Source organism: Aethalodelphis obliquidens, unplaced genomic scaffold (genome assembly GCF_003676395.1).
Source record: "Aethalodelphis obliquidens isolate GAN/ISIS:26980383/991018 unplaced genomic scaffold, ASM367639v1 scaffold65, whole genome shotgun sequence".
NCBI lineage: Eukaryota > Metazoa > Chordata > Mammalia > Artiodactyla > Delphinidae > Aethalodelphis > Aethalodelphis obliquidens.
The window spans coordinates 2391634-2403976 of record NW_020838009.1 but is presented as its reverse complement, the minus strand read 5'-3'; the positions used below and the strand labels follow the sequence as shown (position 1 = coordinate 2403976).

Genomic DNA, 12343 nt, shown 5'->3' with positions numbered 1-12343 from the left:
TGTAAGTTATTTTCAGAAGAGAGAATGGAAAGGTTTACTCCATTGAAGAATCCGTCCTCCCTCTGCCTTTTGAATCTTGTTCTTTCTTTAAAGACTAGTGTTGGTAGAAGATGGAAGGAACAAGGAGACACAACCTGTGTTCTATGAACTTTTTCGAATGTCCCTTTCCTATTCTTAAATCCCTGTAATCTGCTGCAAAACAACTTAAAGTTATGTCCAAAAGTAAATTTAATTTTGAATGATAAAATTCCTGACATAACAAGAATAACATAACACCCTTGTCTCTATAGCTAGTATTATAGCAATTTCTATGTGGATGTAGTGGATATAGAAATACTCCATGTTTTCACAATACCAGTCAGTTGTGTGACTTGTGGAATTAATTTGAGACTATACTTTAATAGTTGGTAAATCACCCTGGACTGGCAGATACAAAGCTGATTATATCATCTGAACTTAGTCAAAACCTCCCAACCTCAATCAGAGAGCAAAGAGTTGACTCTGTTAAAATTAATAAATATAGATACAGCTGAAGTAGCATTCAGTGCTGTTTTGTAAATCTCCATGAAGAAGTCTGGAAACCCTGTGCGTTAGTGATTCAGTAGGAGCAACTTCTCAAGTAGAGAGTGCTTGGGAGTAGAGTCATGTTTGCCAACACACTCCAAGAATCCACCTCAACATGTTCTTTGTGGTTTGAATTATCCTCCAAGTTCAACTTTTACCTATGAGTAAGAAGGCATATTTGTGACAGCCTAGGGGAGATTTTTAAACTTAAGTTTCTTTAACTTAAGTTTAAAAAAAAAAAAAACCAAAAAACTAGTGCCAGAAACTCAAGTGCAAATGATTGTTGCTGGACTGACCATGGGAGATGTAGGATGGAGCTATAGCGAGTCATGCACTCCGAATGCAGAAGTGTTTAACCAAGTTCCTACGCTGGTGCTGGCAGCAGGTGTGGTGTTCTGTTCTTCTGCTCTTGTAGAGGAGACTTAATTTCAGTGTGTCAGTACTGGGGGTGAACAAGACTGAACATTGGTATATTTTTAGAAGACTGTGCTAGAAAGTGATTGTCATTGAGGGGCTGCTGGGGTCCCAGTGGTACAGAGGAGAAATAGTAGGGCTTGGGGCCACTCCCACCAGACCAGCTCTACTGTTAAAATCTCAGATATTGGGTTTCTTATAAATTCTTTGATTCCTTTGTATTCCAGCATTACAAGTGGTTATAGAGAATATTGCAGAGCCCCTGATTTCCTTAACATAGGCAATTTATGTGCAGCTAAAATTCATTGGGATTCATTTCTATTCTGTGATTACAGATAGTTATGGAGGAGAGCTTGGAGCTTCCTGGTTCCTCTGACAATATAGGTAATTTATATGCAGACTAGTGTTTCTCCAGTAAGCCCCAGAGACCATCTGTAGCAGAATTACTGGATGTGCCTCTAGAACACATCCTTGGGGTTGGGGCTCAGGAGTCCTGCACGCTCAGTAACATCCAGTGAGCCTCTGATTGTCAGAGGACATCAGCCATGTTTAGGTGTCATCTGACACTGAAATGGTACATTAACAAAATGGTTTATAGTGGCTTGAATGTGCTAACACAGCTTGGGTGTGAATAAGTATTTCACATTTTGGAAGGATCTTGTATTGTTGAGTTCAACTACATGGAATGTTTTTTTCTAGTAGGCAGTGAAGTTGGTTAGTAATGACTGCCATTAGTTCAATTCAACTAGTATTTATTGAGTATTTACTATTTGATACTGTACGAGGCCCTGGCAAAAGAACACTGAACTAAACCATCATGGACCCTGCTGTCATAGAACTTATAGTCCAGGGGTTGGCAAACTACGACCCACGGGCCAAATCAAGCCCACCACCTGTTTTTGTACTGCTCATGAGCTGAGGGCGGGTTTTCTACTTTCAAATGGTTGAAGAAAAACAGAAATAATATTTTGTGACATGTGAAGATTATAAGAAATTAAAATTTCAGTATCTACACGTTTTATTGGAACACAGCCCTGTTCATGGAACGCATGCATTATTTATAGCTGTCTTCTCACCACAATGGCGGGGCTGAGTAGTCGAGACAGCCACTAACTGAATGTCCTCAAAGCCTAAAATAGTTACCATCTGGCCCTTCACAGAAGTTTGCCTGCCTCTGGTCCAGCCTGCTGTGGGAAGAACATTTTGGGTGTTGGGAATCCCCAAGAAAGTGGGAAGCCCTTGTTAATAACAGACTTGGGAGCTTGGATTTGGCGAGGTGAGCAGCACAGATATATTATCTGAGGAAAAGACCCCTGGATTTCTGATTTTACACTTCTTTTTTTCTTTTGGATACTTGGTGTATAGAAGTGGTATTTCCAGAAGTTAATTCTCTGCTGAAATATGTTTCTACAACTGAAGTGCCCTATGTTTCTAGGGCACATTGAAAATTCCAGACTATTCAGTCCTGAATGTTCCTTCAAATAATGGTGCTTGGGCATCATTATCAATAATCAGCTGTGGATAAACCTTGACAGGATCAAAACTTGTTCCTACCTGCTTCCAGCCAAAAAACACTGTAAGGCACTGAGCATGGCTGAATTACTTTATTCATGTTTTGTCTTGTGGTATCTACCTAGACTCATTTGATTCGCTATAATCCAGCAATTATTGTAACTGGCTTAAGAATTCCTTACTCAAGAAGATATTCAAGATTTTCTGTTATTTTTCCCTTAAAGGGAAGCAGCCCCTCGGTTATCTGTAATATACCTAAGTGCATCTTAGGTTAGTGGATGTCTTATCCACCTCTGTAACACAGCTTTGGCCATGTGATTTCTGTTGTCTAACAATGGTTGCAGCAACTTTGGGCATGTAATAGGAAGTTTCGCTCTTTATTATTTGTAGATATTGACCAAAGTCACTCCTGTATGCTGCCAGGTGATATGGGCAGTTACCAACACTTACTGGGCTTCACTCTGGTGGATCCTGAGCTGTCACTCTTACGAAAAGGCCTTTACTGAGGAGTTCTGAGGTCTGCAAAGCAGTTCTTCAAAGTCTGAGAAAGAATTGGATCTGAAATAATCTGCAGATTTTATACAGCACTATTTTTCTCTTTTTCTTACCTTGTTGTCAAGAGCTATCTGCTTAGTTATGTTACAAGCAGAATGGTGTTTACCTTAGAAGCTACCTCTTTCATTTCTCTTATAGTGGCTTTTTCCAAGCCACGCCAATGTCCTGGTTTGGCCGACAGGCACCAACTCTGCTGTGACTGTCACATAAGGCAGCTCACAACATGCTAACTAAGATGTCCTTAGAAGTCTTAGGGTGCAGCCCTGGACGGAGCTGTGTGCTCTGTTGATTTCCTTTGTGAAATGCCAACTCTCTAAATCATAACCAGAAAGTGTTAAAAAGAAAGCCCACAAGTTTAGCAAATGTGAAAGCGTCTTATAACAAGTGCTTCGTCCCTACAAATTGTTGAAAGAGATTTTGCATCTGTTCAGGGTCTTCTCTTTTGTTTGCTTCCCTTCTCTGAGCAAGTGCCTCAGCCTGCACGTGTGGGAAGTGGGCTCCCCCAGCCTCCTGGATACACCTACCAACTGGAGTGTTCACACGCACTTCAGTTCTTGCCCTACATCTTCAGTAGAATCCCATATCTGTCACCAGAAAAGATGTATTGGGTAGCAAGTAAAAAAATAAACAAGTAACATAGAGGCTTTCAAAAAAATAATCCTCCTTGGATAGGAAACTTCTTTTGGTGACTCCTATACAGCCAGAATGATTGAAGTTTCTAATACCTTAACTGAAGAGAACCAACAAATAGTTGGAACGTAAGAGAGGTGCCTTTCTGTTAGTGTGAGCAAGTAGACAGAGCGGCTTCTAGACCTGGTGTCACTTTAGAAGCCAGCTTCGCAGCTTTGCCTCTTGACTCTTCTTGGGACAGCAGCAGAGGTGAGTTGGGCCACTGCATGTGTTTGTGTAAGGAAACAGCCTCTCTTATGTTGCTGTGCAGTGGTTCTCCGTCGGGACTGCCTGGGAGAAATACCTGGGGTGTTAGGACTGCCAGTGCCCAGGCTCCTCTGTAAACCAGTGTCAGCACCATCTCTGGGTGGCACCTAGACAGTGGTGGCTTTTTCCTTGGAGGTAAAATTTACATTGCAGTGATTTGCACAAGTCTTTAATATGCCACTTGAGAAATAGACAAATGCACACATAGCTGTGTACCCAAGTCCCACCGACATGACCATTGAATCCCACCCCATACCAGATGGGCGTCACTGTCATTAATGTCCGTCAGATAAGTTGTTCCTGTTCCAGAACTTTGTATAAATGGACATTGGTGTTTTTTTAAAGGCTTTCCCAGGCGGTTCTAATGCACAACCAGAGGTGATCAGCACTGAAGTGGGCTGCCTGAATCTGGGTGGCACTTTATAAAATGTGTAGGGGACTTTCTAGGTAGTAATATTTTGCCAGAGTTGGAGCTGTGAAGGGTGGGGGTGGGTCACATCCATTTAGCCGCAGAAAGTCATCCATCCCCCTTGTTTCCTTTTACATTTTGCTGAAATATAGTCACTTTCCTAAGCGTATATCACCACTTTAAATTGCACACTGAAGAGGAGAGATACTCTTAGCACCTTACTCTAAGCAAATTTAAACATGATACAAAATCAGATTTTTATCCTCTAATTTATCATTTATTATATAGTTTTGTAAAATTAAGGCCCTCGGCCTGAACTCTGTACATTTGGAGTCTTCCCAGAAAGAAATGTTGCTGCACATGGTTATGCTAAATTAGCAGTTAATCTAGAAATGTTTAAACAGGTGAAACCAAAGTAAAAGCATTCTGAGAGCACGTAATACCCATGTATTTTGTAGATTCTCTATGGAAAGGAAATACGAACTGAAAATAGACCTTCATTTAAACAGGGGAATTACATGAACAATGTAATGCACAGTTACCTAAACTTAAGCAAAGTAAAATAGGGTTTTCCCTACTGTTTCAAAAAGTTTCAATATTTTTTTATTTCAAAGAACGAACCAGTTGGTTAGGATATTTTAGCTATACAGGCATACCTCGGAGGCATTGCAGATTTGGTTCCAGACCACAACGGTAAAGCAAATATCACAATCAAGTTAGTTGCACAAACTAGTTGGTTTCTGGATGTACATAGAAGTTATGTTTAAACTAGTAAGTATGCAATAGCATTATGTCAAAAAAGGTACATACCTTAATTAAAAAGTACTTCATCGCTAAAAAATGCTAACCATCGTCTGAGCCTTCAGCGAGTCATAATCGTTTCACAATAGTAACATCAAGATCATTGATCAAAGATCACTGTAACAAATATAATAATATAGTAATATTGAAAAAGTCTGAAATACTATGAGAATTACTACATGTGACCTAGTGACACTAAGTGAGCGAATGCTGTCGGAAAAAGGGCGCCAATAGACTTGCTCAATGCAGGGTTGCCACAAACCTTCAATTTGTAAAAATCACAGTATCTGCGAAGTGCAATAAAACGAGGTATGCCTGTAGAGATATTCTGATTCTAGCACTGCATAAATTTCACCCACAGAGAAACATTGAATTGCTTTATTTTCTAAGGCTCTAAAACCAAAAGGAGTTGGATTCTAACTAACAGTGAAGTACTTCATAGGTTGATGTTGAGAGTGCAGAAATGAGAAAAAATATTACTATGCATGTGTAGAATACACAGCAGCCCTGGAGACAGGGCAGCCATGTTGCAGGGGATGCAGTGAGCACCCATCCCCACCGTCGCCTCTCAAGTGACTGCAGACGTCCCAGCACTAGTGGACATCGGCTTCAAGAGCACTCATTGCCTGGTTGAGCTCGAGGTGTTCAATGGGAGACCCAGAGAGGAGAGTGTTCCCACCCTGCTTAGTTTGGCACAATTTTTAGTGAGCATTAAAGTAATATTTCAGCACTACATACAGTGCTGGTTGTATATTTCACCTGAATAATATGTTACCTATTAAAAGAACCATGACCCCACAGATAGTATTACAAGACTTCTAATCTGATGTAGGTTGCTGTTATACCTGAATTTATACACAGTTGTATGATTTAATGACCAGAATGATATTTGGGATCTGCAGTGTTGGTAGTCCTCCCAAAATATTTCCAAGTTGGCATGATAGAGCATGTAGTTGGAAGCATTTGGCTTTTTTGTCTGTTTGTTTTTGGCCATGCCATGCGGCTTGCAGGATCTCAGTTCCCCAACCACGGATTGAACCCGGGCCACGGCAGTGAAAGCCCGGAATCCTAACCATTAGGCCACCAGGAAACTCCCTGGAAGCATTGGTTTTTATTCTCCTCTCTTTTTAAGGGAATATAGGTTTCCCAGGAGGTGAGGAAAAAGCCTTCTTGGCCTTCTTACCCTTTCTTCCCTATATCCAATAGCTCATCAAGCTGTTTAGTATAGAAAGCAGTGCTTGGAGGGATGGCCGTGCTAGCTAGAATGTTTACACAAAAGCATTAATAGCTGATTGTGTTTCAGATCCACTGTTTTACTCTGGCTTACAGGAGGGAGCCGTTAATAGTTCTCATGTGTTTGTGTGCCTGGGACTCACTGGGGATTTTGTTTAAAATGAGAATTTACAAGCTACATCAAAGTCCCTTTCCCCAGAGATTATAAAACCTGGGGTTCAGGAAATGTCATTGCATTTTAAACTCCACATCTACACCATTGGTACTCGGTCTTGGCCAGATGTCACAACCACCTGAGGAACTAACAGTGAATGAATGAACTTTCCCTTAGAAATTCCAATTCAGATGCTCAGGGGTGGAGCCCAGCTGCATTTTATGGGAGTCCACCAGTGTATCTGAGGTATGGCCGGGGTTGAGAAAAACTGCTCCATAATAAAACTGCACAGGTCATAGAATAAAGCTGAGTAAGGAGAGCACTGACTGCATTGCCAAAGAATCCAGGTGAGGAGGAAGGGAGGGGATCATGTCAAACATGAAGTGTATGAAAGTAAGTCTCCAGCTCAGAAAACAGTTTTCCACTTGTTATGCAGATATTTTAATGTTGTGTATGTATAATCAGTTTGCTTAAGCCATAGCTAAGGTTTCTCATTTACATGAGAAAGTTTTGCTCCTTCTTCCATTGTACTTAGGATATTGAGATGACTTCCTGTGTATAAAATTCTTTTGGGAGTAAGTAATAATACCACTGGGTAGAGACTCATAATGTAGCGGCCTGAAAAAGTTAAAGCGTCTATTAAATAGTGGCCCAAACCTACTCAGTCCTCTGCAGTGCAGTCTACTTATGGTCCAGTGTCTGTCATGGTATATTAACCTTGACTAGGGAAACGGGAACATTGGTCCTTGTTTCCTAGCTGTCTAGAAATGACATAAAAGTTAAAAAATCCTGTCTTTTTTTCTTCATGTAAAGTTAATTTTCTGAGAGATAAATTAAGGAACCTAATTAGCTTTTAGGCAAGACTAACAGGAATTGGAGTTATTACTGAAGAGATCTGTGACACTTTAGAATAGTTATGTAGATGTGTGTGCTGCAGTGTATGTAATTCCTTTGTGACACAGACATTTAATAATCTTTTTAACAGAATAATGTTGAAATTTACCATTCAATATTGCTATTGTAAAATATTCCCTAAAGGATTTCAGCCATTAATTTTTTTTAATAAAATAAGTGATTCTACATTATATCATTATTATATCATTATTGTTATTATTTCTTTTCATCTGAAAATTGGTTGAAGTTTTAAACATCAAGAAAAGAAAAAAATGCATAGTTCTCTAAGTTATTATGTCAGGGACAGTATAATATTTTCCGATTCTTACCTTGTTAAATTCTGTTTTTGGTATGCAAATTTTGAAGATTTCTCGGCATCAGATAATGTTGGAAATAGTACATCTTTTAAGAAAATCTTTGCACACTATAATCTTTTATATAAGAGACATCTTTTACAAGAATATAGACTTATAAATGATCAGATTTTATCTTGGCCTTTTCTATCTTCAACAGAGCATCAAGAAGAAAAACACGAACAAGCAGGAGATGAGTACGTACCTGAGGTTCATCGTCTCCCGCATGAAAGAGAGGGTGAGTCCTGTAAGGGGGGCTCTCAGAATCGCCCAGAATATATTTCACTCTGGCTTACTCCTTAAAAGTTAGTGACTGACGAGGAATAGAGCAGTATGAGGGGTGGAAACCACTGCTGTCCCGTTTCTTTTGTGCAGTAAATAGTTCTATAAAAGGCTTTTAAATTTGTTTTGTCTTTGTTTTCAACTCAGGCATTTCTTTAGCTGTATTAGATTAGAAACATTTATATTTTAAAATTCCATTTATCAGAATGAACATATTCATTGATAATTAGTGTTTAAAATGAAATTGAATTTTCCAAAATAACTGTTCTTTCTATTCAAACCTTAAGGAATGCCACATTAAACTATAGTGCATGTACATTTTTCATTAAGTTCTAAAGTACTTGTTGTTTAGAAATTGATGTTTTACCCCTCTCTCTAGCCACGTTTAAACTGATGTGTCTCATGACCTTTCAGGCTATTGACCTTAATAAAAAGGGGAAGGACAACAAACACCCCATGTACCGGCGGCTGGTGCACTCGGCGGTCGACGTCCCTGCCATTCAGGAGGTAAAGCTCCCTGACAGCACAGCCCTGGTCGTGCACCTGCCGCCCTCCTGCCTGAGCAGCTGCCCTTGTGAATGGCATGCACTCCCTCTAGTGCTCTTTAGGGGTCATCTTTTAAGAGGCTTGGTTTTCAGCAGCCTGTTGATTCTTGACACTTGCTGCTTAAAGAAAATGTATTGTAGCCTGGTCAGTGTAATGTTCCAGATGTAATTAACATGTGGATGTGGTTTCCTAGTTTCAGAAGCAGTACTTAGGAGTTTCTCTCAAGGAAAGATTAGAACGTAGAACTGATCTAGGATCTTGGGAAACACAATGACATGCACTCGAACAAAACAGTTTTAACTAGAAAACTTTATCCTTCTTTAATGAAGTTCTTATTTTTACCTACTCTAGCTGAGGATTGTTAATGGGTTTGTTAATATTTAATTACAAATTGCAGTAAAATGCAGTGAACACTTTGACCTGTTTCCAATTAGCTTTGCAGATTGATTTATTCTGTACCTATGTATCGTTTTGAAGTTTTAAAATCTTATGGTTGGCCATAATAGGGAGACCATAGGAATAATTTAAAATCATCTTACTCCTTTCTTAATCTGCTTAATAGCTGAGGAAGAATGAAGGTGTATTATTTCAGTGGAAGAAAGGGATAAATGAAGGTTGTTCATAAAAACGAGCAGTTTAAATTTTACCTCCTACCCCTAGATTGTGTGGCTTCAGGCATAGCCTCTTTTCCTAACTCTGAGCCTCTGAGAACAATGAAGAACTCAGCTGCCCTTCCTGCCCTCTCCCTGTGTGGCCCCTCCCCACGTTCTGCAATCTGATCCTGTTGGGTCCATGGAGCACACTGGCTGGGCTGATGGTGCCTTGTTAGCAAGTGCTGACCATGAGCGGAAGCACCATAAAGAAAATGAAGAGGAAGACATGATTTTCATGCTTTCAGGAGCTTACAGTCCAGACCAAAATACGAGCTATGATGGTGCTTGGGGACTGTGGAGTGCGGTTGTCCCCACCTGGGTATAGGCAGGTAGCCTGGGAGCGCTGCACAATGCCAAGGCCTGAGCACCTGCGAGCCCAAGGCCATGAGAAGTTCAGGGTGGAGTTCAGATATCAATATTCATAAAAGTGCCCTGTGACCCTTGATGCCAGACAGAACCATCATTTGCCTTGGTGCATATAGGACCTCCTAGGACTTTAAAATTGTTTATACATCAGCACCTAATCCCAATTCAGAATTACAACCGTATCTTCTTTGTGATAACGGTAAACTGTCACAGAGGCTAACAGCTCTTTCTTCTTTCAATTTTTATTCTCTTGAGTTATAAAAATAGTAGATATGTAGTTAGGGTCTCATCAACCCCACTGACCAAAGCTTTCGTTATTTATAGTGCTTAGCAGCAGCTTTTTTAATTACAGAATGAGGTGTTCACGCTGCAGAGTTCATACTAGTAAATAAATAAATATCGGGGACAACGTGGCTGCAGGATGTTGGCTCTGCACACTTCACCATCCTGTAATAGTCTAACTGCAGACGGAGTTGTGGGTTTCTTTTACGCACATTCTGTCAGTACCATGGGACACAGGAGTAGTCGTAATGCCATTCTGGAAAATTTGCCTGTTTCCTACACTCTAACGCTGTAATGCTGACAGGTGTTTTCACCATTAACCCTTTGCCATTTTGTTGTCTTCCCTCTGCAGAAAGTGAACGAAGGGAAGTACCGAAGTTACGAAGAGTTCAAAGCTGATGCTCAATTGCTTCTCCACAACACAGTGATTTTCTATGGAGGTTGAATATTTTTTGTTTTTTTCTTTTGTATAGTTTTTTAAAATTCATACCATTTACATTCCATGTTGAAAAATATCTTATATAAAATATTACATTAAAACAATACCTGAATGATCTGTAAGTAATAATGTTAGGGTTTAAACTTAAAAATATTTGGTAATGGAGTTATAGCTTATAGAATTGACTGGCCAAAAGCAGAACTCTAGTTACACTAAGTAATATTCATAGTTTTATATATAAACTTAGTTGAAAGGCTTTTTATAAGCACTTTGATTGCTTTTGATTTTCTGCATTAATATCCCCTCATTCAAAAGTAATGAAAGAGGTCCCTCTGTACCTAGAGTATTATGTTACATTGGATATAAAATTAAAGCTGCTGATAGCGTTTTCTTTTACTGCCTTAATTTTATTTTAAATATACATTTTTTGTTTTAAATGGTATGTGTCCACTTTTGTTAAAAATGAAAGAAAATTTAAATGGCTGTATTAATTTTGATAGTCTTGTGTTTCTAGATCACTGGTAATAGATACCTGTCTTTAATTACAGCAGACAGTGAGCAAGCTGACATAGCAAGGATGCTCTATAAAGACACATGTCATGAGGTACTATCCATGCCTAATAACTAAACTCTTGCTATATTCCACATTAATCTATTTCAGAATTCCACTCTGATATGTACATTTTAATTTTGCCATTTTCTTTAAATATAATTTTATGTCCATGTATGACATACATGGGAAATAACGCAAACAGAAGGGGAAGAATTCTGGCAGAACTATTTTCAGAGAAATCCTGGGAGTTAGATTTAGTTACTAAGTAACTTCTACTAGTTAGAAGAAAAGGAAACTTTGTTCTCTCCTCTTTAATTACCCTAAAGAGTATTAGTTATATAACTACATGTAAATGTGCTGCACTGGGCAGGCACTCAATAAACATTACCCTCTGCGAATGAAAGGTTCAAATTTGAGTTCTTACTACACTACACAGGCAAAAAAGCATCCAAACAACAGCATGCATATTTATACAATAAATGAAATATATATTTAGGGAAGGATTTTTTGGGTGGTCTTTCTTATTTGAAACACTCATCTATAACCATACTATCTTTGCAAAAGCATCTCAATTTATATAAAAAGTTTTGTTTCTTGATTCCATTTCACATATGACTTTTTAAAAATTCGTTAAACATGTTTATTGAGTGTCTACTATGTGCTGTGTTAGGAGGAATAAAATGGGGATCAGGATGCTGGCTTCCTGCTCATACAGTTGTATTCTGAAGAGGGAGACTCAAGAAAAGGACAGACAAAATAGGTTTCTTTACAAGTTATAAAAAAATGTTATGAAAGAAAATAACACTAAGAGAATGAGGCAAAGTAGGGACTGCTTTTATTGGTAGCGGATATTTTATATGGGTAGATCAAGAGACATTTCTGAGGAAATAGCCTTTAATCTGAGTGCTGAACTGGAAAGGTATCAGTGAGGCTGGGGAAGCAGAGGTCAGATGCAGTGGTCCCCTAAGGAATCTGTCCTCTATTCCAAGTGCAATCTGGGACCTTCGGGAGGTTCCAAGAAGAAAGTGGCAGGCTCTTCTGGTATTATTCATTGGAAAATTAGAATTATAAGCTTAAGGAACAAACCTGGAGACTGTATACATGAAAGAGAATGTTAATTTGCATGGATCTATTTTATATAGTTTTATGCATGTGTGTATTTTATGTAGGCTAAATAGTTGATTTTCTTCTTCAGCTGGATGAATTACAACTTTGCAAGAATTGCTTCTATTTATCAAATGCTCGTCCTGACAATTGGTTCTGCTATCCTTGTGTATGTAAAATTTTGAGATTTTTTTTTAACCTCTTAAGTGTCTGATGTCTTATTTCCAATTTGCTTGAAGATTATAATCCTTCTAAATATTTTTCTTTGTGTCATAGTATGTATGGTTTTAATG

At 38.9% G+C, this 12343-nt stretch overlaps 1 protein-coding gene across 15 annotated transcripts in view; it reads left to right on the top strand.

The window, feature by feature from the left end:
• Positions 1-12343, top strand: part of ZMYND11 (zinc finger MYND-type containing 11) — a 149368-nt gene that overhangs the window by 99330 nt on the left and 37695 nt on the right. For 10 of the 15 annotated variants that reach the window (XM_027089320.1, XM_027089328.1, XM_027089319.1 and 7 more), the window contains 5 exons: positions 7986-8063; positions 8522-8614; positions 10307-10394; positions 10942-10997; positions 12142-12219. In XM_027089320.1, coding sequence (XP_026945121.1) covers positions 7986-8063; positions 8522-8614; positions 10307-10394; positions 10942-10997; positions 12142-12219 — 393 coding nt within the window. The remainder of the gene's footprint in view (positions 1-7985; positions 8064-8521; positions 8615-10306; positions 10395-10941; positions 10998-12141; positions 12220-12343) is intronic. The other 5 variants (XM_027089332.1, XM_027089329.1, XM_027089322.1 and 2 more) reach the window with 2 other exon arrangements.